The sequence below is a fragment of the Danio rerio genome, chromosome 6 (assembly GCF_052040795.2).
Source record: "Danio rerio strain M-AB ecotype USA chromosome 6, GRCz13ab, whole genome shotgun sequence".
In the NCBI taxonomy this organism is placed as follows: Eukaryota; Metazoa; Chordata; class Actinopteri; order Cypriniformes; family Danionidae; genus Danio; species Danio rerio.
Window position 1 is genome coordinate 43,674,219 of NC_141026.1, and position 26,085 is coordinate 43,700,303.

The window sequence follows — 26,085 nt, forward strand, 5'->3', positions numbered from 1 at the left end:
ATGTATACGAGAACAAAAACGGCATTGTATTTTTCATCCTATTTTCCTCCTACTGAATCATTCTTACAGCGCAACGTGATTAGTAATTCCCAGAAACTGAGGCAGAGCTTTTTCTGAAACTCGATCTCAGTGCTGCGCTAGCTTGCATTCATTTTCTACTGACGCAAATATGTAAATAACCGTTATATGCAATAGCATGTAAGAGAAAAACTAAATCAGTCAGAATCATTTTAGCAGTCGCACAGCAAAAAAAGAAATCAGATTCCAATTGAATCAAGAAACAGTTGGCATAAATACAAATAATAAATCAAACATTAAAGTATTTATAATTATTTATTATGTCGTGTATTATAGAAATACAAAATGACTCGATCAGGGTTTAATGCTTGTTTCATTCCAGTTTACACAGATTGATCTTGCATTCGTCGTAGCCATGGAGCATGTCAGGTTATCAGTCAGTATTTGTAGGCTTTCTGTGTGTGTTTGTGGGCTAGCGTCGTGCTGCGAGCGGCAATGGGCCAGCTGTTTCGCAGAATGAGCGCATTACTTCCAGGGAGAGACGAGTGCAGGGCTGGGAGGGGGAGTTCTTAGAAAAGGCCTCAATAATTACCTTCAGCCTACTGCACCCTGACACTTACTGCGCACTGAGCACATACTCACAATCAATGCAATCTCACCACAACAAAACACACACACACACTTACCAATTTAAAGGAAAGTCAGCGTCGAAGCTGTAACAGCAGTAGGTTGTGGCACAAAACAAATAGAGACCTGTGGAAGGTGGATTTAAGGAAGGAGCTTCTCGGTAGGATTGGCAGGTTTTTGTGCTTGCTGCATGCTGGGAAACTGGCAGGAGACTGGCTCTGTACCACATGCAATTTGGCTAAAGGCATTCTGAATGGGCAACTGCTGAAATCTCTTGTTCTCCTGTGCTGTGTTAAACAATTGTCTTGACTGTATTTCTGAATCCTCGGTTTCAGCCATTTTCTTCATTCTTCTGTAAAATACAGAATCTCGGTCTGTGGATAAAACATAATAATAATAATATTATAAAAAAATAAAATGATTGATTTTATATATATATATATATATATATATATATATATATATATATATATATATATATATATATATATATATATATATATATTCCAAGTGCTATTTTATAGAGATCATTTTTTATAACATTAAAGTTCATAGTTTAAATAATAACTAAATAGTTTTGTCTTTGCTGTAATGACAGTACATAATATTTTACTAAATATTCAGATTTAAAAGCTTAACTTAATTAGGTTAACTAATCAAATTAGGTTAATTATAGGGATGTCCCTATCAGGGATGGGCAGTATTTAAGATACATGTATTTCAAATATAATATATTTAAATGGTGTTTTGTAATTTGTATTTGATGGGGTTTATGAAAATGGGGTAATATTTTGTGTCTTATATTTTTGTATTTTTAAAATACTGTAAAATACTTGGTAAGAAGTCTACATGATGACATCATAAAAATACAGCCTCTGATAGGTGATTTCTCAGTTATTTGCCTAAGCTTGAGATCAGAACAGAAAATTGATTAATATTGCAGAAGGTGGTCAATGCTTGGAGTATGGATGGAAATTATGCAACACACACATAAAGAAAATAACAGACAAATGACTACTTAATTTGGATACTTAGTTTGTTTTAATTCAACCCAAATAACAGGGTGAACGCGTGGGTTTTAAAAAGTAATATTTCAAAAACTAAACTTTAAGTCCTACATTTACAGAAATATTGTGTTGTAGCTCTTGAATCATTTTAAACCGGTCTTAATTTTAAGTCTAAAGTCTAAAGTTGGCCCCCAATTGGGCCAACACCCATCTAATCACCAACAATCTAAATAATAAAGGAAAATAAAACTAAAACAATTCCACAGGATAATAACAGCAATATACCCCTTTACACACTCTTCCAATTACACAAAAACTATTAAAGTGGGTGTAATAAACAAAATACACAAAATAAAGTGAGTGGACATTTGTAAATATTTGTAGATTAGGCATGGAACTTAAAGTTTTATAACAGAATTAGGTTGAATAGGAGTCATACTCGATTTATTTGGACCTGCAGCAAACAAATATACTGTGTATATTTAGATTATTTGTGTAGGTTTCTTCATAATATACTTTCAACAAAGTTAAACTTGTCTTTAAATAAAAAATAAAAGAAACATTATGTTTCTTGTTTTGACACATTAAAATATGTGGTTAAGAAATAACTACATTTGTTTTTTCCAATTACATTGGTCCAACCAGACCATTACAAAAAAATCCTTGGTGTTTATCCCCGTATAAGTCTAAAATCTTATTCATAATGGTCCTTAAAGGGTCTTAAAAAGTCCTAAATTTGACTTGATGAAACCTGCAGAAACCCTGAAATTTGTTGTTTCCTACCATTTAACTAAAAAAAAAAAAAAATTAATCCAAGGAATTATCTCAGAGTCTTTTTTTCAGTGTACAATACTTCATTGTCTTTTTCAAATGTCAGTAGTTGATCTGCAGGTTGTGCATTGAAGAGTACAATTGCAAATATACATGATTATTCAGAAATCATGTTTTTATATTAAGTATTGAAGATTTCAATAGCAAAAAAACTATTGTAAAAATATTTAATATGGCAAAAAAAATTCAAATAACCTCTTCATACGTCGTCCTTTTAAAAGGCTGTTAAGAGAGTCAATTTTACTGGCCATGCAATGGATGGAAACATACTAAAGAGATATAGTACTGTTTAAACTCATTATCTGCATCACATGGCTTTTACAGTGATTAAAGAGATCATCTTCAAGACAGGGCTTTCTGCGTGGAATTTGAACAAAATTTAGAGTAAAATCACTATAAGAGAAACAAAGGTTGATGAATACCTCCTCGTGTACTGTAGTAGAGGTGAATGAGTTGGCAGAGAAGCTGACTTAAACTTGCTCAGAGAAATGCTGTTGCTGTCAAACACTGTTTACTTCACTGGGTCAGTTTAATGAAGGGATTGACCGAATAGTCCTATTGATGGAAGGTTTGCAAAGAAATGTCATGCTCTCTTGTGAAAGTATTATGTAGTAGTTTCAAAATAGAGTATTTTATTTTGATACTTTTGGCTGGTGTATTTTGTAGTTTATTTTAATACATGTAAAATTAAGGTATTTATCCCATCTTATCGTTATCATCAACTTTATAATACCTCCAGACCGCAGGCATACTCGCGCTTTCTGCTTCAAGCTGCTTCCGTGTTCTACTTTGCTGGCATTTTACCAACAGCGTCTCTGCAACATCGAGTGATCTCATGTCGCACGCGTTGCTGTTTCTGTGTGAAGTCAAGAAAGAGGTCTAACTCTGTGCCACTGCAAAACTGTAGATGTGTTAAAAATTGAAATTCAAATCCCGATCGAGTCTGAAACTGCGTGATCGGGCCTGTTTTCTGATCATGTGATCGGATCTAGACATCCCTAGTTAATTAGGCAAGTCACTGGACAACAGTAATTTGTTAAGTAGCCACAATCGGACACATGCGCTGAGAACTGTTTGACCAGACTGTGAATCAAAGCTAATAATATTGTAAATAATGTTCAATTGCTTACACAGACTGAACGTTTCGCCTCACAAGACCTCAGTGTGTTATCAGGAGCCAAGGCTATTGATTTGGACTTGTTTGTATGTGTTTATTTTTTATTAAAAAAACCTATCACCATTCACTACATCATAAGATAAAGTAAAATCGTCTTTAATGTTCTACTGAAAAAAATTCTGGACAGTTTTTATGCTCCTAAATTTGTGGGTACAGTTTAGGGATGATCCCTCTCTGTTCAAACATGACTAAGCATGACAAAGCAAACAAGACATGGATGATTTAGTGTGGTGTGGACTGGCCTGCACCGAGTCCTGAACTCAACCTGATAGGACAACTTTGAAATAAATTAAAGGCAAGACCGTGAGCCAGAACTTCTCATTCAACATCGTTGCCTGATCTCACAAAATTCTGATAAACACACTCTTAAACCTTGTGGAAAGCCTTCCCAGAAGACTTGAAGCTGTTCCAGCTGCAGGAGCCATGGCTATTGATTTAGACTCATTTGTATGTGTTTATTTTTTATCTAAAAACCTGTCACCATTCACTAATATCATAGGATAAATTAAAATCACATTTAATGTTCTACTGAAAAAAGTTCTACCTGTTCAAACATGATTGAGCATGACAAAGCAATTTTCATAAAGACATAGATGGGTGCGTTGGGTGTGGACTGGCCTACACAGAGTCCTGAACTCAACCTGATAGAACAACTTTGGGATAAATTATAGGCAAGCCTGTGAGCCAGAACATTGAACATCGGTGCCTGATCTCACAAAATTCCGATAAACACACTCTTAAACCTTGTGGAAAGCCTTCCTAGAAGACTTGAAGCTGTTCCAGCTGCAGGAGCCATGGCTATTGATTTAGACTCATTTGTATGTGTTTATTTTTTATCTAAATAACCTGTCACTATTCACTAACATCATAAGATAAAGTAAAATCATCTTTAATGCTCTACTGAAAAAAGTTCTGGACAATTTCATGCTCCTAACTTGATGGGAACTGTTTAGGGACAACCCCTTCAATTTTAAACATGACTGAGCATGACAAAGCAATTTTCATAAAGACATAGATGAGTGCGTTAGGTGTGGACTGGCCTACACAGAGTCCTGAACTCAACCTGATAGAACAACTTTGGGATAAATTATAGGCAAGACCGCAAACCAGAACTTCTCACTGAACATCAGTGCCTGATCTCACAAAATTCTAATGAACACACTCTTAAACCTTGTGGAAAGCCTTCCTAGAAGACTTGAAGCTGTTCCCGTTGCAAAGGGTGGGCCAACCTCATTTTAAACTCTACGGATTAAAATGTGATGTCATTAACGTACATGTATGCAAAGGCAGATGTGCCAAAACGTGTATGCATTGTCAAATAACACACAGACGCACCATTAAAACAAAAATACATCTACTACAGAAATCTGCTCTAAAAAAATCCTAAAAAACCCTCGCCTCCCCATGAGAACACGGAACAATAATAAGCTTATAACTTTCCACGAAAAACAAATACCTGAGTACATATTTGCTCTTTGCTGTTGAGCAAGAAATTCCGCATTACTCATGAAATCTCACTGTAACTGGACTCCAAGAACAAACATTCATAGAACGAAAACGCATCACACCCAAATATTTGTTTCTGCAAATCTGCCAAACAAGTACAGCAGAGCTTCAATGAAAATGCAGGAAACAACAAAAACAGGGCAGGTCACATTAACTGAAGCTCCTGACCTGTTACTGAGGTCACAGCGGCTTTCCAGATAAATGAACTCAGGCATGGTCTCCATCACCAGCTGCTGGATGACTGGAGGATGACATGAGGAAACTTCCAGATAAACCCGCCTGGACACATAAAGACAAAGCCGTTACGAAAAAAAAAAAAGTGTGTTAGAGAGGAATACCACGTAAACAATCTCGTAAGCAGTTAGCCGTGAAGAACAGTAGTGTGAGACGGAAAATCTGAAAGCTAATGCTAGGTTAACCCCACTCAATGGAGCTTCCCAGTATCTGTGAAAGGACAGCACGTGTCACTTCTGCGAAAGAAACAAGTCTTGAGTGGACACAAAATTAGACACCCAGAGGGAAATCTGAAACCCTGTATAGACCGCTACAGGTTCATAGAGAGCAATGGCCTGCGATATTCTCTTTATCACCAATCTGTTTAAACAATGTAGACATACAAAATGTTTTCAGTTTTAAGATTTGGGGATTTTTGGCTTTTTCAGTCTGATGGAAAGAACATCCTAAATACACCATTAAGTGTTACTTTAAGTATTCTGAAGATTTCATTTCATTACAGATTTTTTTTATGTAATTCTTTTAAGATGAGTTGTTTTCTCATAAATCTCCAATATTTAGTTTTACGCAATTCTGTATTCTGAAGATTTATACACACAGATTTGTTCATACATAATTTGCCTGATTTTATAGATAGATTTCATTCTAGTTTTCAGACAAATTTTTGTGTATTTCCTGAATTATGCAGTGACAATGATCATCTTGAAAATCCCCTCAGTAAAAAACTTTGACTATTTTTTAAATATAAAAAAAAAAATATTAGAATAAAATAAGAAGTTTTGATTTATTGAGTGTTCAGATTTATCTGCTAAAAGTGTTTGCAAATTAGTGCATGTTTAAAGAGGTGGTTCATCAGCACGTTACGCTAATCAACTTGAAGATTTTGGCCTTTTGGACTTTTTATTTTTATTTTTTCAGTCTGATGGAGAGAACATCCTAAACACACCATGAAGTGTTTCTTTAAATGTTTTCTAGATTTCAATTATAATACTGATTTTTAAACATCATTCTCTTCGAATTAGTTTTTTTTTCCGCTCCATAAATTTCCAAAATTCTTAAGTCTACACAATTCTGTATTCTGAAGATTTATACACAGAGACATGTTTATACATAATTTGACTGATTTTATAGATTTGATCAAAGTAAGAAGTTTGAAACCCGAATTCGTCAATTGTTCCGACTTCTATGCTAGAAATGTATGCAAATTAGCGCATATTTAAAGGGGTGGTTAATCAGCACATTACACTAATCAGTTTTAAGCTTTGAGATTTTTGAATTTGTTTTGTTTTCAGTCTAATGGAGAGAACATACGAAATACATCAAGTGTTCTCTAGATTTCAATTACAATACAGATTTATTAATGTCATTCTATTTAGTTTTTTTCCTCCATAAATTTCCAAAATTCTCTAAAATTCAATTCTGTATTTTGAAGATTTATACGCAGAGATTTATTCATACATAATTTGCCTGATTTTATAGATCTTATTCTAGTTTTCAGACAAATCTAATGTGAATTTTCTGAATTATGCAGTGATAAAAGTCATCCCCAAAATCATCTCAGTAAAACCCTGACTCTAATATGAAAATAAATAAATAAAATATTAGAATGAAACATTAAGTTTTAATTTGTCAATTGTTCAGATTTCTGTGCTAGAAGTGTTTGCAAATAAGTGCATATTTATAGAGGTGGTTAATCCGCATGTTATGCTAATCAAGATTTTGGCCTTTTTGACTTTGTTTTTTTTTTCAGTCTGATGGAGAGAACATCCTAAACACACCATAAGTGTTTTCTAGATTTTAATTATAATACCGATTTTTAAACGTCATTCTCTTCAAATTAGTTTTTTTTCTCTCTCCATAAATTTCCAAAATTCTTAGTTTTACACAATTCTGTATTTTGGAGATTTATACACAGAGACATGTTTATTCATAATTAGACTGATTTTATAGATTTTATTCTAGTTTTCAGACACATTTAGTGTATTTTCTGAATTATGCAGTGATAAAACTCTTCCCCAAAACCCTCTCAGTAAAACCATTTGATGCAAATATGAAACTAAATAAAATATTAGAATCAAACAAGAAGTTTGAAACCCGAATTTGTAGATTGTTCCGATTTCTGCGCTAGAAATGTAGGCAAATTAGTTTAACAAGATTAGATTAAATTGTTTAAAGAGGTGGTTACCCGGCATGTTACACTAATCAGTTTTAAGCTTTGGGCTTTTTGGCTTTGTTTTGTTTTTGGTCTAATGGAGAGAACATCCTAAATACACCATCAAGTGTTACTTTAAGTGTTCTCTAGATTTCAATTACATTAAGGGTTTTTAAAATGTCATTCTCTTCAAATTGTTTATTTGTCTCTAATGCACTGAGCCATGCATTTCCAAAATTCTTAGTTTTACACAATTCTGTATTCTGAAGACTTATACAAAGAGATTTGCTTATACACAATTAGCCTGATATTACAGATTTCATTCTAGTTTTCAGACAAATGTGGTGTGAATTTTAAACAATTAAACAATGTTAACATATAGTTAAACAATGACAACATATAGGGATGCTCAAAATAATTGATTAACCGAAAGTGTGCGTTTTTAAACAATTAATTTATATATTTGTAAAGTTTGGCTGCATAAGGAGCTGATCACAGCGAACGCACTTTTTGAGTTGAGAAGCAATGAATGGTTTACTAACGTCCGTGAGTGTTTTGCACGCTGCTAAAGAGCTAAGAATGACCAAGAGGCGGCACTCAATAGAATGTTCCATTGCAACAGCAGCGCCCAGCAACAGCCCCATGATTCCGCCATTTTGGAGTGAAAGCGGTCGGCCGTCCATTGGATCTTATTGCTGTCGCGATGGCAAGCAGCTGCTTTGTTTTTAATTAATTTATTTAAAAAGCGCATCAACAACACTTACTATCACAATCATCAGCACTTTTAATAGTTTATTTTACAGACTTAAAATACACTGTTGTTCTATTGGATTTTTCATTCCAAAATGGTTTCCCAAATCTCTCTCTCCCAAGTCTCGGCTCTTGGTGATTCTATGCTCTTTGACGCTGCACACACTGCTCACATTTAAATTTGTGATTCGTAATGTAATACGTCAACTGGTGATAAACATTAGTTCATATTTTAGCCTTTTCATGCGTACAGAGTTTACACAAGACAGGTTCTGCAAGTGTCGTCACTAAATTCTAGAACTCATCATTGTGTATGCATGCGTGCATGTGTGTGTGTGTGTCAAGAGTGATGAGGGTGGGGTGGAACATTACTGGGAGAATGTTTTGGTTCCTGGCATATACTGTTATCTACACAGTACTGCGTAGCGCTCAATTCCCTGAAGCGTTTAAGATATGCTGGGAAAGCTTCTTAGCCAGATTATACCATACTATTTATACTACATTTGGCTAAAAAGCTGCTTCTCTATTCATTCAGAGACGCTGCCAGACCACATTGATGGTTTTAGACAAAACACACACACAAACACACGCGTGTTTCTTTACTCACCCTTGTTTTGTTAGGAGCTTGGAAGCCAGAGCCAGAATGGGACGAATCACAAAGAGGCCGTCTGACCCCCCGTCCAGCGCAGCGTGGTCTTCAAAGCTGCCAGAGAAGAGGTGAAGCTGGTGTAAATAAGAAGTTTAACAAATGCTAAAATCAAAGATTTACCCTCCTCATGATGAAGATGAAGATGCATTGAAGATGAATCCAAATAATCTTGATGAACTCTGGGAGTTCTGCAAGAATGCTTGCTTTGCCATTCCAGATGACTTTATTAATAAGTTATTCGAGTCATTGCAGAGATGTATATGGATGCAGCCCTCCAAGCTCATACACAGTCATACTTAATATTCATTCTTTTTCCACTTTTCGTTAAGTCAGACCTTACTGTCCTAATTAAATAATTAAAAATCAAGGCATGATCATATTTTATTTGAGTAAAATAAGCTTAATCTAGAGGCCCTTACCATATAAGCCACTTCTGATAACAAATGATCCACTAGAGGTCAAGTTATTATTTGCTGCTCCCAAAACTTAGGCGAGAAGACTTTTGTCAGGTAGTGTATATTTTCTGAACACTTTTATTACTCATTTTTCTTTTACATGTTACTTTAATTTTTATTTTAATATTACTTGTTAATTTAATATTTTATTATTTATTATATTATTTTAATATAATATAATATAATATAATATAATATAATATAAGGCCGTACTAGTTAAATGTAAGTTAATGTATTTAATTGAATAAACAAACAGTGATCATCATTCAACATTAATTACAGTTTTAATCTTTGTACGTTATTATCTTTGTTAATATTAGTTAATGAAAATACATTGGTACATTGTTAGTTTATGTTCACTCACAGTGCATTTCCTAACAAGAACTTCAACAAGAATGAATTTGGATTTTAATCATGTACCTGTATTAGTAAATGTTGAACTATGGTTAATACATGCTGTACAAGTATTATTCATTATTAATTCATGCTAGTAAATACATTAACTAACATTAATAATTTGTAATGTGTGATAATATAATATAATATAATATAATATAATATAATATAATATAATATAATATAATATAATATAACATAACATAATATAATATAATAGACACATACATATATGCATATATTAATAAAACATTCCTTTTTATAAAAATGTTATGTACCTTATCTGTGTAAAAATGGACCTGAATGCATTATTTGATGGATTACACACATATTGGGTGAATCCATGTTTTTTTTAAATGAACTAAACCTGGGTGTCAGCAGCATCAGCCTCAGAAAACAACAGTTAATAATAAAAAGTTGCATTAATAATATTTAATACAATTATTCATTTACAACTCGCCAAAAAGGCCTCACCCGAGTATCTCTGTCTGTAAAGCCTCCATGTCCTGACTGAGTATGTAGGGAGGGTTGCTGACAATAAAGTCAACAGGGTTACATTTGCTCAGGATCACATCTGCATCTGAGAAAAACAAAACAAAACATTTATTCTGTCATATATGAAACAGATTTTGCACTGATGTAGCTACATTACCAAATTAAAAAAGAAAATGCAATGGCCAGTCAGAAAATATAATTAAATACACTCACTGTCTAACTGCTCGTTAACGCAAATTTCTAATCAGCCAATCACATAACAGCAACTCAATGCATTTAGGCATGTAGACATGGTCAAGACAATCTGCTGCAGTTCAAACCGAGCATCAAAATGAGGAAGAAAGGTGATTTAAGTGACTGTGAATGTGGTATGATTGTTGGTGCTAGACGGGCTGGTCTGAGTATTTCAGAAACTGCTGATCTACTGGGATTTTCTTGCACAACCATCTCTAGGGTTTACAGAGAATGGTCCAAAAAAGAGAAAATATCCTGTGAGCAGCAGTTCTGTGGGCGCAAATGCCTTGTTGATTTCAGAGGAGAATGGCCAGACTGGTTCCAGCTGATAGAAAAACAAGTAACTCAAATAATCACTCGTTACAACTGAGGTATGCAGAAGAGCATCTCTGAACACACAACACGTCAAACCTTGAGGCGGATGGGCTACAGCAGCAGAAGACCACATCGGGTGCCACTCCTGTCAGTTAAGAACAGGAAATAGAGGCTACAATTCGCACAGGCTCACATACTTTCATCATGGATGTGCAGCAACTGCGTGATGCTGTTATGACAATATTAACCAAAATCTCAGAGAAAAATATTTCCAGTACCTTGTTGAATCTTTGCCAAGAAGAATTAAGGCAGTTCTGAAGGCAAAAAGAGGTCCAAACCAGTACTAATAGAATGTACCTAATAAAGTGGCCAGTGAGTGTACATACTAGCAATGTCTGGAGTTTATTTAGATGATGATTTATAAACTACTATTGAAAGGTTTGACATGAAGAAACCTATTTTTAAAATAAATAAACACTTTTATTGATGTTTAACAGAGCAAGGATTTTTTCACAGTATTTCCTGTAATATTTTTTCTTCTAGAGAAAATCATATCTGTTTTATTTTGGCTAGAATAAAAGCTGGTTTTAATCTTTTTAAATCATTTTAAAGGTCAAAATTATTAGCCCCTTAAGCAATATTATTTTTCAATTGTCTACAGAACAAACCATCATTATACAATGATTTGCCTAATTAACCTAGTTAAGCCTTTAAAATGACAATTTAAGATGAATATTAGATACTTTATTATTATCTAATAAAATACTTGTACTGTCATCATGGCAAATATAAAAGAAATTAGTTATTAAAACTATTACATTTATAAATGTGTTGAAAAAAAATCTTTCCATTAATCAGAAATTGAAGGATTGCTAATAATTCTGACTTCAACTGTAAATCAAAATAATCGATATTAAAGATATTTAGCTACAAAACATGTTTACATAAAATTGCAGTCATCAATAAATCGTCATGACTTCCTAATGATCATGTGAGACAAAAAAACGTGACAAACATTTTGGAAATCACACTTGTGAATGGAAATATTACGGAATAAACACAACTAGGTGCTATTTGTATGTGTCTACAGTACTATGATAGCATTTGGTTTTCTCGTTTATATATACTGTACACAAACCCACATGACATCTGCAGCAGGCTAGTAATAAACACCGTCAAAAGGCTTCCATTTATGACTGCCAGCTCGACACTCATAAAGATCATTAACCAACCATTTCAGCAGAAGCGCCTTTTACAGCGTTTATACAGTAAGCCGAGAGCAATGGTTAAAGAGAAAACAGAGCCTAAATGAATGTGGGTAGGTCACAGAGAGTTAAAAATCATCTGTTTAGCATTGATGAGGGCTGTTTTTAATGCCATCTAGTGGGAAGAGAAGCACAAGCTTTAACAGGAAAAGCCAGATAAATCCCTGGAATTAGCAGAACATTTCCATGTCACTACCTTAGAGGCCCTTCTAGGATTTGGGATGGACCGTCTGGCTCTCGATTATCTACTAGCATTGTATTCGAACTAATGCTAAATCAATTGTGAAGGCTGTGACAATAATGCTATAAATTCTTAGTGTCCTCACACAATGGGACGTTTCATGGTGATTTAAATATGGGAACATGTAAAATCTGAGGTTAAAAAATGGAAAGGGAGGGGATTATGGTGTGGAAAATCTGAGGCAAATCAGGTGAATTAGGTAAAACAACTGACTAATAGCATCATGTTTTTCCTGTTGAGTAATTGCTTTAAGAAAAGCTAGCTTTTATATAAAAGTTATGCTTATATATGGAAATGGGGCATTGTTTTATTTAATATGTGCTCATTTTTATACATTGAATTAAAATCTGAACACTAGATGAATTCTTTTCATTTTATTTCTGACATTCATTTATTCATTCATTCATTTTCTTGTCGGCTTAGTCCCTTTATTAATCCGGGGTCACTACAATGGAATGAACCGCCAACTTATCCAGCACATTTTTACGCAGCCCTTTCAGCCGCAACCCTTCTCTGGGAAATTATTTCTGACATATTAGATATTATTTTTTATTTACTACATTTTTTATGAGAACATAAGTAGTAGAAGAGAACAAAATACTATAAAGAAGAGTAAAATAAAAATACCCAGTAAATTTGAACGCTTAAGTGTCAAATGTACCATTCACACAGTTTTTTTTCTGAATATAGTTGCAAGAAAGTGGTGGCTTAGTGATTACCACTATTGCCTCACAGCAAGAAGGTTGCAGGGTCGAGTTCCGAGGTGGCATTTCTGTGTGGAGTTTGCATGTTCTTCCTGTGTTGGTGTGGGTTTCCTCCGGGTGCTCCAGTTTCCCCCACAGTCCAAAGACATGCAGTATAACTGAATTGGCCATACGGTATGAATGTGGGTGTGTATGTGTGTTTTCTAGTACTGAAAGGGCATCTACTGTGTAAAACATGTGGCGGAATAGTTGGCGGTTCATTCCGCTGTGGCGACCCCTGATAAATAAGGGACTAAGCCAAGTTATTTGATTATTATAGTATTTTAATACCCTATTCTCATAATACACAAACCGGCCACTTTATTAGGTACACCTGTCCAACTGCTTGTTAACGCACATTTCAAATTAGCCAATCACATGGCAGCAACTCAATGCATTTAGGCATGTAGACATGGTCAAGACAATCTGCTGCAGTTCAAACAAAACATCAGAATGGGGAAGGAAGGTGATTTAAGTGACTTTGAACGAGGCATGGTTGTTGTTGCTAGACGGGGTGGTCTGAGAATTTCAGAAACTGCTGATCAACTGGCACTTTCACTGGTCCGAATGGTCCGAAAAGAGAAAATATCTAGTTACAACCGAGGTATGCAAAAGAGTATCTCTGAATGCACAACATGTCCAACCTTGAGGCAGATGGGCTACAGCAGCAGAAGACCACACTGGGTGCCACTACTATCAGCTAGGAACAATAAGCTGAGGCTACAATCCACACAGGCTCACCAAAATTGGACAATAGAAGATTGTTGCCTGGTCTGACAAGTCTCGATTTCTGCTGCAACACTCAGATGGTAGGGTCATAATTTAGCATCAACAACATGAAAGCATGGATCCATGCTGCCTTGTATCAACAGTTCAGACTGGTGGTGGGGGTGTAATGGCGTGGGGGATATTTTCTTGGCACACTTTGGGCCTATTACTACCAATTAAGCATGGTGTCAACACCACAGCCTACCTAAGTATTGTTGCTGACCATGTCCATCCCTTTATGACCACAGTGTATCCATCTTCTAATGGCTACTTCCAGTAGGATAACTCGATGTGTCATAAAGCACGAATCATCTCAGACTGGTTTCTTGAACATGACAATGAGTTCACTGTACTCAAATGGCCTCCACAGTCACCAGATCTCAATCCAATAGAGCACCTTTTGGATGCAGTAAAACAGGAGATTTGTACCATGGATGTGCAGACGACAAATCTGCAGCAACTGTGTGATGTGTAACATAGGCCAGCTAGTAAGTGCTGTGCAGGTAAACCTCACTCCTCTGACCTTCTGAAGGTGCTTCAGCGACAGATGCTAGTGGCCATGGTCTTTAGCCTCCTTGTTAGAGCAACCGACTCCCATGCGGAAGGTCGCCGGTTTGATCCCAGCTTGAAGCGGATTGGGTGGTGTAGGACCGGCGGGGTAACAGATGCCATCATGTCAATATGGAAAAAAATCTCTGAGGAATATTTCCAGTCCCTTCTTGAATCTATGCCACGAAGGATTAAGGCAGTTCTGAAGGCAAAAGGCGGTTCAACCCAGTACTAGTAAGGTGTATCTAATAAAGTGGCCGGTGAGTGTATGTTTGAGTTCTTAATGTTATTTACTTTTTTCTACACTTGCTGGATTTTCATGTTTAATTGTTTTTATGTCCAATGTAAAAAAGCTCTGTGTACCACACATCTGTTTATAAATGTGGTAAGATTTTGAGAATCACTTTTTATCATTCCATAATTCAGAAAATACCACAAACAGGCAATAAATAAATTAATATAAAATAATAAAATCAACCCATTTAGTTTTGGAGTAAAATATTATTATTATATATAATCAGACCAATTATGTATGAACAAACACATCTGTTAAAACCTTCATGAAGATTTAAATAAATCTGTGAAGATTTGACTCATAAAGCAGAATTTGAGAAAACAGCCTTTAAAAATATGAATAATAAATATCTACAGACACAAATACATAAAGTTTGATAAAAGTAAAATAAAATGGAAATTCCTTAGAAGAGTCTAAAAAAATATATAAAAGCCCAAAATTTCAACATTGACTGGTGCCTGCAGTCAGCATCTTGTCTTTAGCCCAAATATTTAGTAAACAAACATTCAAGGAGAGTGGTGTGTGTAGAACTGTGTAAAGAATGAATGACATTCAATTTCTACAGAAACACGCTGAGCTTTCTAAGGAACTGTGAGCTTGGATTACACGCGGCTCTATTTGTGACCCACAGACAAAAGTCAAGGAAATGGAACAATTAGAAATGCCGGTCACTTCCTTATGTTTCCTCTCCTTTAACCAAACAGCCAAAAGGCCTTTTTAAATGACACCTCAGGACTGGCAATATCAAGTAATTAGTGAAAAACAACAAAGAAGGATCAAAATAACATGTAAAGAACATCTAGTTTCAGCTGATAATTATTTCCATTCTGTCAGCTTTTGCTTAATCAAATCTGTCATAGAACAGAGAGTCTCATTTATTTATGTTCCATCTACTCTGATTATCAAACAAATCGCAAAGGGTTGCTGAATATTTCCTGCTAGTTAGGATACAAAGATACATTTTGAAAATATGCTAATTTTACAACACCCCTAGAGTTAAACAGATGAGTTTTACCATTTTTCAATCCATTCAACCAATTTCTGGGTCTGGCGGGAGCACTTTTAGATTAGCTTAGCTTAGCATAAATCATTAAATCGGATAAGACCATTAGCATCTCACTCAAAAATAAAAAAATAAAAGAGTTATGTCTCTTCTATTTAAAGCTTGACACTTCTGTAGTTACATTGTGTACTAAGACTAACAAAATAAAGAGTGACTATTTTTTAGGGCGATATGACTGAGACAGGTCTGGATGCAGACCTGGTGAAGTGCAATCTGAGCTGCATCCAATGCTTTTTTATGGGCTCACCTAACCCCACCCCTAAACTACCCTTCACAGTGACGTCACTCGCTCCATTTGAGTGCATTGTGTCTGATATTGCATCGCTGAGTGATGCAATCTCAGCTTGCATCACAAAGGCTGCATCCAGATAATATTGATATGACTAGAAACTATACTCTTATTATTAACTTTGTATATGTACCATGAGTGTAGCAGAAATAATAATAATACGCATTGCCTGAAAATAGTTCCCAGATGGACAAGGAACATTATTGAAACTCTTTTTTGATATTATTTTAAGCAAGATGCTAATGGTCTAATCTAATTCAATGATTTATGCTAAGCTAAGCTAAAAGTGCTCCTGGTAAACCCGAAGATCAACTGAATGGATTTAAAAAATGGCAAAACTGAATTGTTTAATTCTGGAGGATTGTAAAATGAGCCTATTAAAATAGTGGAGTGTTCCTTTAAGACGGTAATAGTTCTTTAAAGCTCATTTCTGGTATTAACCACATTATGACATCATTAAAAAATATGAGTAATATGATGAAATCAAAATATTTATTTTCTGCCAGCGTGAAACTAAAATAAGAGCCTGCAGGCTTAACACTTTCAATGCATTATATTACAGTTGTTATACAATAAACGATGTCTTAATATTTAACTACACCATTGTTAGGCTTGCAATAAAATGTTCTTTGAATCACCAACACATTAAAAGCTGTTAAAGATTAATCATCTTATAGTAGTTGATGACGTCAATTAGATAAGTTGACTAGAAATGTGACCCTGGACCGCAAAACTAGTCTGCACCCTGCAATACATTGTATAGGTCAAAATGGTTGCTTTTTAATGCAAAAAAATCATTAGAAAATTAAGTAAAGATCATTTCCTAATGTAAATATAGCAAACCCCAATAGCTGATAAATAATTTGCATTGCTAATCACTTCATTTAGATAATTTGAAAGAGGATTTTTTTGTCTTTTTTTATTTTTTTATTTTTTTATTTTATTTATTTATTTTTTTTATTGTTTTGATTTTTTTAACCCTCAGATTTCAGATTGTTGTTTCCCATCCGGTTGTTTCCCATCCAAATATTGTCATATCCAAACAAACCATAAAGCAATGGAAAGCTCATTTATTCAGCTTTCAGGTCTCAATAATAATCATAAAGTTTACTTATGGCTGGTTTTGTAGCCTAGGATCACATGTGACATTTGCCTGACCTGCCATCAGAAACATTGACTCTCTTTCATCATTTAAATCAAGACTTAAAACTTACTCATTTAAGTTAATTGTATTTGCACTAGTTGCGAATACTTTTATATGATCCTTCTCTGTGTCCTTGAGTTGCCAGAAAGGCGCCTTTAAATAAGATGTATTATTAATATTTCTTGTACATTAGCCACATATAATAACATATAATAACTACAAAATAAAACGTTTAATAATTTCAAACTGTTTGCAAACACTCTTACCTTTAACCACATCTAAATGATGAACCTCTAGTCTGTCCTGCAGACCTAGTCTACAACAAACAGAAGAGGACACATATGGAATAGTTAACATAATAAATCATTAGGTCATAAAGATCCACATATAGAAGCGATGCTAGTGGTCACCTGTTTGCATTTTCCATTGTTAGACATACAGCATCCTGGCTCTGATCCAAAGCAAATACCCTGAGCTTGAAAAATCAAGGGTACAGATGTTACTGCACTACTCAAAAGAGCGAGATAAATAATTAAGAGAGAGAGACACTGAGTTCAAACCTGTGGAAGGCTGCGTAGTAAACTAAGAGAAATGGCTCCAGACCCACAGCCCACCTCCAGACCATGAAAATCCCCCCGAATAGACTCAAAGTCCTCTAGAACTAGACCAACCAGCTCCTGGATGAACATAAAACAGCAGGTTCAAATGGAAATAAATGTTTTCAAACACACAGTGTCTGTGTTTATACAAAAAGAGACGTCTATTTGAAGTTCACTATTAGTTTGTTGCAAAAATTCAGACGTTCTGCGTGTGTGTGTGTGGGTTTTTACCTCTGTTTCGGGACGGGGTATGAACACAGGAGGCTTCATCTTCAAGGTCAAGTCTCTGAAGTCCCATTCCTCAATCACATACTGTACAGGCATCCTTAAAAAAGCATGTGCACATGAGATGATAAAACATCAAGAGGCATTTTTATTTTTTTATTTCATGAGTGGATGCAGTAGATTGTTTTTTTTTTTTTTTTCACGAATTAACATCTACAGCTAATAACGGTCTAATTAATAAATATTTTGGGGATGAAATAATTTATTTAATTATTCTATTTCATTTGAATGGTGTAACTATCTAAATTTAGCAGTAGGTAGTGCTGTCGCCTCACAGCAAGAAGGTCACTGGTTCGAACCTCGCCTCAGTTGGCGTTTCTATGTGGAGTTTGCATGTTCTCCCTGCCTTCGCGTGGGTTTCCCCCACAGTCCAAAGACATGCGGTACAGGTGAATTGGTTAGGCTAAATTGTCCGTAGTGTATGAGTGTGTGTGTGAATGTGTGTGAGGATGTTTCCCAGAGATGGGTTGCGGCTGGAAGGGCATCCGCTGCGTAAAAACTTGCTGGATAAGTTGGCGGTTCATTCCGCTGTGGCGAACCCGGATTAATAAAGGGACTAAGCCAACAAGAAAATGAATGAATATATATTAATACTTTACAATCGAGTATCATTTGTAATCATTAGTAAATCAGTTTTTTTAATTTGTGCCATTTCTACAGAAATCCAAGTTTTGGTTTTAATACTGCTTTAATAAACATCAAATAGAACTGAGTTATTGAGAACTAACTCATGTTAAGAAACATTACTAACAAAAATATGCATAAACATTGCTCCTTATGAGTTATTGCCTTATTATGGACCTCAATGCAGTAACCACATTAGCTACCATGATCTACAATAAAATTCTCTAAAGCATTTATGGATCTTAATTGTTAATTTCACTATGTAATAATTCATTATCAAAATAATAAAATTTTATATAAAATTTTAATATAATCAATATATCAAATAATTGTATCTTTAATAAGTTCAGCCATGGCAACACAGTGGCGCAGTGGTTAGCACTGTCGCCTCAAAGCAAGAAGGCCACTGGTTTGAGTCCCGGCAGGGTCAGCTGGCTTTTTGTGTGGAGTTCTCCCCGTGGTCGTGTGGGTTTCCTCCGGGTGCTCTGGTTTCCCCAACAGTCCAAACAAAAGACATGTGCTGTAGGTGAATTGAATACTAAACTAAACTGGCCATAGTGTATGAGTGTGAATGAGTGTGTATGGATGTTTCCCAATGATAGGTTGCAGCTCAAAAGGCATCCGCTGTGTAAAACATATGCTGAATAACGTTTTATTCTGCTTTGGCGACCTCTGATAAATAAAGGGACTAAGCTGAAGGAAAATGAATGAATGAATAAAAGTTCAGCCATTAACAGTTAAAAGCTCTCTCTCTCTCTCTCTCTCTCTCTCTCTATATATATATATATATATATTGTGGCAAAGATTTTAAAATATAATCTGACATATTGGTTTAAGATGTAAAATAAATGTGAAATGATGTTTGTTTTGTGCCAATTAAACCAAAATAAAAAAATATATATTTTGAAAAATAAATAAGTAATTTTTAAAAAATAATCTATTTGGACGAACTGAAATGAATTAATGGGATCTTTCTGTGTCGTGTCAGTTTTTTGAACACATTTTTATTAAATTATCAATTTTTTCAATATTACAATTTTATCCATAATTATCAATCAAAAAATTTTGCTCCCCCACCCCTCTGGCCCCCCTAAATTTGGACGCGTATTTTTGTGTCACAACTAAAACGGCACAAAGAAGCGAGATCAGCCATCGGTGGCAGACTGTGGAGATATGACTAAGGCATTCGCTCTCTCTGCTTTCCTTTGACTTTTGTCAGTGACGGTGCTGCGTGCATCAGTTTCCCACATTCGTCAGAAGTTAACCCCCAAATTGACACAGGTAATAAAAAGATTCAACTTCAGCCATGTTCATGTTGTAAAACACTATCAAAATGTCCACTGTTGATTATATTTGACTTTTGTTATCAATAATGATGTTAACACTTTTAATATAGGAAGTACTCGGCTATGCAGAGGCTATTATTAATCAGAAATGGAGTGTACATTGTTTTACAGTCCTGAACTTACAGTCGGCAAGTACCGGAGTACAGATGGAACACATTGATCAAATTCATTTTTTTCAGTCACGCTCATGTATAAGTAACATTCAACTTGTTTAGTTTTGCCTTCATTCATTTTTGATTTAAGTTGTGACATAAAGTACCAGTCTTTAAACACATGATTTTTTACAACACACTTTTAAACATAATAGTTTTACCTACGAATTTCTAATAACGACTTTTTTGTCTTTCGCTTGGTGACAGTGAGTGCATGATATTTTACTAGATATTTTTCAAGATAACATGTAATTTTAAGACTTAACTAGGTTATGTTAACTAGGAAAGTTAGAATAGTTAGTCAAGCTATTGTATAACTGGTTTGTTGTGTAGACAAGGGGTTCCCAAACTTTTCAGCCTCCAACCCCCAAAATGACAATGCCAGTGACTTGCGACCCCCAATATCCTCTGAGGTGGTTATAAATATAGAAACATTGCATGCAATGATGCACACACAACAATATACCCAAGTCTATTCTATGTTTAAATTTTAAGTATGTCCCTGCTGTAAATGGGCCAGAAAGTTTAAACTGGTGTTATAAAATCAATCTGCTGCATCTGATGCTATTGCTGTGTCTTTAATATGATGCAATTACACCAGGGGTCACAATCCAATAGAACTAGTAAGTATAAGCTACCATAGTAAACAACTATTTTTTCTCCGTAGTAGGTTATGAATAAAATATGGTCATTCTTATGGTTTATTAAAAACCATTCATTGTCCCGCGACACCTCGGGGGGTCCCGACCCCCACTTTGATAACCAATGGTGTAGACAATCAAAAATTATAAATATTTTAAAAATATATTATAAAAACTACTTTTATTCTAGAGAAACTGTAAGAAATAAGACTTATTATGACTGCAGAAGAATTATTTTTGTTTTATAGGAGATACTGTGAAAATGTCCTTGGTTTGTTAAAGATCACTTGGGAAACATCATTTTTAATTAACGGGAGGGCAAAAAAATTGACTTCAACTGTATTCATTAAAGTTTACAGGTGTAAAAATGTGGCTTGATGTTCTTGAATGTTAAAAGTGTGTTATCCTACAACAATACAAAGTTACTTGTCAAATAAATTAACATGGAAGATTATTTTGAGTTTAAGTTATTTTAATAGCTTATTTATGAAGACTGCAGAGTATTGCATGAAAACAAAATGACTTAGAATAATTGTTTGAGTCAGGGATTTCCAGACTCGGTCCTGGAGGGCCGGTGTCCTGCAAAGCGGTGTTTAGTTCCAACCCCAATCAGACACAGCTGGCCTTGCTAATCAAGCTCTTATTAGGCCAGGGATGTTCAAACCCGGTCCTGGAGGGCCGGTGTCCTGCAGAGTTTAGCTCCAACTTGCTTCAAAACACCTGCCAGGATGTTTCTAGTATATCTAGTAAGAGCTTGATTAGCTAATTCAGGTGTGTTTGATTAAGGTTTGAGCTAAACTCTCCAGGACACTGGCCCTCCAGGACCGAGTTTGGACACCCCTGATTTAAGTAGTTTGTGTGATGCATGTTAAAGTGTGCTCCCTAAAAGTTCAAGTGAACTCCCCCAGTTACTCTGGTCTAGAACCGCCACTGTCAATATAACACTGATAGCACTTGCAGCTTAAATACTTAAGTAAATAATTAAATAACAAGCAAACCACTAGCTTTGAATTGCACTAGACACGAGTAAGCATTGATCAGTGAGTGGAATAAGTTGAAACTCCTCAGAAATGGTTTAGTGTTAACTTTAGGAGAGTAAATGAATAACAAATAACATTTCAAAATGACTCGATTCAACAGAACTGTAATGAAGTTCTGTAAAATCCTACGCATGTGCATACAAAATCTTAATTATCTGTGAAAATCATAGAAAGCGAAACGCTGTAGTACCTTGTTAGGCGTTTTGAGCACAATTTCCACACAGTTTCTCTTTCTTTGTCAGTCAGGGTGTCTCGCAGTCTTTTCTTCTGAACACATTCCAGCTTTATGCAAAGAAAGACAAGGACGTGTCATCATGGAAATTGAAAGAAAAATGTTTCTGAATCGCTATTGAAAGTACTTTCTGAAATTCCCTTGACATTTCATCAGATAAAAGACTGAACGTTTGAACTGAAAATCCAAGCAATGATATTCTTATAAACAGTAAAATGCCTGAATACATTTTCAGCTGTACAATTCAGAAAACACACCCACACACATATATAATTGTATAGCGATGCTGTGGCCTTTGGTTACACTTGGTCTTCACGATGCAAGAACATCAAGAACTCGCACACATAACAAAACAAATGCTAATCAAACATGATTAATATATTCATGAATGTTGCATTATAATACTAATACTTTTAAAATTTATGTGACATAAAAATATAGAATAAAATAAAAAATTAAAACATAAATTATTTAAATTTTAAACATAAATGATTTAAAATTTAAATAACTTTTATTCAAATAACTTTTACAACATCACCCATTGCCTGAAAACAGTTCCCAAATGGACAAGGAACATTATTGAAACTCTTTGTAGATAATTTTTTAAGCAAGTCGCTAATGGTCTAATCCGATTCAATGATTTATGCTAAGCTAAGCTAAAAGCGCTCCTAGTAGACCCGGAGATTGACTGAATGGATTTAAAAATGGCAAAACTTAATTGTTTCATTCCGGAGGATTGTAAAACGAGGCAGCATGGTGGCGTGAAAAGCAGAATCGCCTCACAGCAAGAAGGTCACTGGTTCGAGCCTCGACTGTGTCAGTTGGGATTTCTGTGTGGAGTTAGCGTGTTCTCCCCATGTTCGTGTGGATTTCCTCCGGGTGCTCTAGTTTCCCCACAGGTGAGTTGGGTAGGTTAATTGTCTGTAGTGTATGTGTATGAATTTGAGAGTGTATGGGTGTTTCCCAGTACTGGGTTGCAGATGGAAGGGTATCCGCTGTGTAAAACATGTGCTGGATAATAGTGCTGGGTGATTAATCGAAAAGCAAACGAAATTGACATTCAGAATCTATAATTAATATAATTTTTCCAGGTCAATTTTTTAATTACTCTGTTAAAGCTGAATTATACCTATTTGATTATGAATATTATTATTTATACTTAATATTATGATATTTTACTTCTGCCAAAGCTCGAGTACAGTCCGGCGCAGCCTTTGCATACCCACGCACCTCTCAAAAAATTTACTTACACGTCACAACAACCCATATCGCAAGCTTTGTGATTGGTCTGTTTGGAAGCGATGATGACAGTGGGTGGCGCAGAGACGCATTTTAGGCAATGTGTGTTTTAATTTCAGTTGTTCAGCGTTGGTGTTCAATAAATAATCATGGATAGCAGATAGTGTGTGTGTTTACTTTAATTATTTTTAAATCAAGTAATGCACCCTTCATTCAGAAATCTCTCACTTGTAATTTGTGAGCATATTTACTACACAAAACCTGTCAGTGAACTATGAGGGCAAAAACATAAAAAAAGTAATTAAAATAATCCTTCATTAATCATAATTAATTGGCGTAGTGGGTAGCACAATTGCCTCACAGCAAGAAGTTGGCTGGTTCAAGCCCCAGCTGGGTCAGCTGGCATTTCTATGTGGAGTTTGCATATTCTCCCCGTGTTCGCATGGGTTTCCTAAGGGTGCTCCGGTTCCCCCCACAAGTCCAAAAACATGCGGTATACTGTAGGTGAACTGGGTAAGCTAAATTGGCCGTAGTGTATATGTGAGAATGAAAGTTTATGGATGTTTCTCAGAGATGGGTTGCGGCTGGAAGGGCATCCACTGCTTAAAATATATGCTGTATAAGTTGGTAGTTCATTCCGCAGCGATCCCTAATGAATAAAGGGACTAGGCCGAAGAAATATGAATGAATAACTTTTTAAAATGTATAAAAATTTTATAATCAAATTATTTTTGATATTGTAATGCACTAATAAATTAATAATAAAATAAAAAAGACATTTGGTGAATAGGTCATATCTACAATTTCTAAATAATTCGGAATATTTGAAAATAAATTGAAGCCAACTAATACATTTAAAATCTTTTAAATATTTTTTGTCCATTGCAAAATAAAATTGGATCATAATGTCTTAATATATTACATTAATATATGTAACATAGGTCTAATACATAATATAATATACAGGTATGTTCAAAATAATTAGAATATTGAGGGAAAGTTCATAATTCAATAATTTGATTCAAAAAGTCAAACTTGTGTGTTAAATTTGTTCACTACACACAAAGTGAAATATTTCAAGCCTTCACTTGTTTCAATTTGAATGACTATAAATTTAAAATGGAAAAAAAACACAAATCCAGTATTTCACAAAGTTAGAATATCATGGCAAAGTTCAACACTGTAGGCTCCCAGTGTCTTAATTTAGTCCGCTAATTAATACAAAGCCTCGAAATGGTCTCAGTCTGGCTTAGTAGGCTTCAGAATCATGTGGAAAACTGCTGACTTGTCAGTTGTGCATAAGACCATCATTGGAACCCTCCATTCAGAGGAAATGTCTCTGTTGTGCCGGGAGACGCACCCCTGCCGTAAAATGCACCCCTCTGAACTGATCATCTATTTTATCTAAATTTATTTAAAAAAAAAAAATAATAATAATAATAATAATAGTAATAGTAGAGTTGGGACACTGAGAGTGACTAAGGTGAGTTTTATCAATTGAATCATTCCCTTACAGAAGATATATAAATAAATAAATAAATAAATAAATTGATTGACTTTATATACAATACGGATGAGATTAAGTAAATTGTTTAATGTGTGGTTTAGTTTAAAACAGCAACAACAATTAGTGAACTTATTTAACACAAGTTTCACTTTTGTAACAAATTCTTGAAATAAATGGACTTTCCCTTAATATTCAAATTTTTTGGAACATACCTGTATAATATAATCACATATTAAAATAATAAATGTATCAAAGGGTTTAAACAAATATAGAAATTATAAATTAAGAATATGTATTTGTAATATGGCAGAATTAAACAAATCAATGGTCCTACTTTGGGGCTTTACTGATTTACAAAGTACACAGAATGAGACATAAGTGCTTTACCTTTTACATTGACCTAGAAAAATAATAATAAAAAAAATAAAAATAAAATAAATAAAAAACACTCTGGTGAGAGAGAAACTCACCGTTTTTTCGCCAAGTACATGAGATATGATGTATTGACTAGAGAGTAGAGGTTCCGAGATGCGGTGCAGGCTGAAGTGTTGAGCCCACAGACTGACCGCGCGCTCGGCTGTGATGCTGCGCTCTGCCGGTGGAGCAAGAGCGCCCTCTGCTGCACTACCACAGCACAACAACCGCACAACGTCACACTGTGAAATAAAACACAACACGGCACATCTTCAACTGTACATAAACACACTTATACACACGTTCTATGATTAATCGCAGAGTACTAGAGAGTGATCGTTATTAAAATGCATAGGAGATCAATCAAACATTTACCCTCTGTTTTAACAATCCACTCTTTCTGTGCATACATCGGCGAAGAAACCAAGTGGTCTTGAAAGTCATCGCTCCGAACTGTACACTGATCAAGAAAGAAACTAAATTCTAAGCTGCTACAAAATATCTGATAATAATGTAACCTGCATGTTTTCGTCCTTGAAGGCAACCATGTGCTGCGAGTGTTCGAATCGTTCTATTGAGTCGAATCGTTTAGTTGGTGTAAAATGATTCGTTTGGATGATTACTTTGAGAATCGGTAGTTCAGTTGAAGCTTTACAGTTTATAACATTGTTCGTCCGATTAAACATACATTTTTTTTACCATTAGAAGTCAAGTATATCTGCGATTAGAATAAAAAAACGACCAGCTATGGATTCAAGAACGACGAAACAAGTAGGGCTACATTTTAATTAACTATATTTTAT

General features: G+C 34.9%; 1 protein-coding gene across 3 annotated transcripts; it reads right to left on the reverse strand.

Moving 5' to 3' along the window:
• Positions 1-314: 314 nt before the first annotated feature.
• On the reverse strand, positions 315-25,855 carry hemk1 (HemK methyltransferase family member 1). 3 transcript variants are annotated; one of them, NM_001114419.1, is given in 11 exon segments: positions 337-1,019; positions 5,335-5,445; positions 8,910-9,005; positions 10,277-10,382; positions 17,470-17,519; positions 17,614-17,678; positions 17,764-17,880; positions 18,034-18,127; positions 22,081-22,172; positions 25,339-25,524; positions 25,658-25,847. In NM_001114419.1, coding segments are annotated over 11 exon segments (1,029 nt in total). In that variant the 5' UTR covers positions 25,727-25,847; the 3' UTR covers positions 337-976.
• Positions 25,856-26,085: the final 230 nt, after the last annotated feature.

Excerpts from the sequence above, each read along its gene's own strand:
- hemk1 (XM_087255718.1), bottom strand. The coding sequence starts at position 25,726 with ATGACTTTCAAGACCACTTGGTTTCTTCGCCGATGTATGCACAGAAAG. Across the intron at positions 17,520-17,613 it reads ACAATGGAAAATGCAAACAG|ACTAGGTCTGCAGGACAGAC; the intron begins GTGACCACTAGC and ends TGTTTGTTGTAG. Across the intron at positions 9,006-10,276 it reads TTACAGACAGAGATACTCGG|CTTTGAAGACCACGCTGCGC; the intron begins GTGAGGCCTTTT and ends CTTCTCTGGCAG.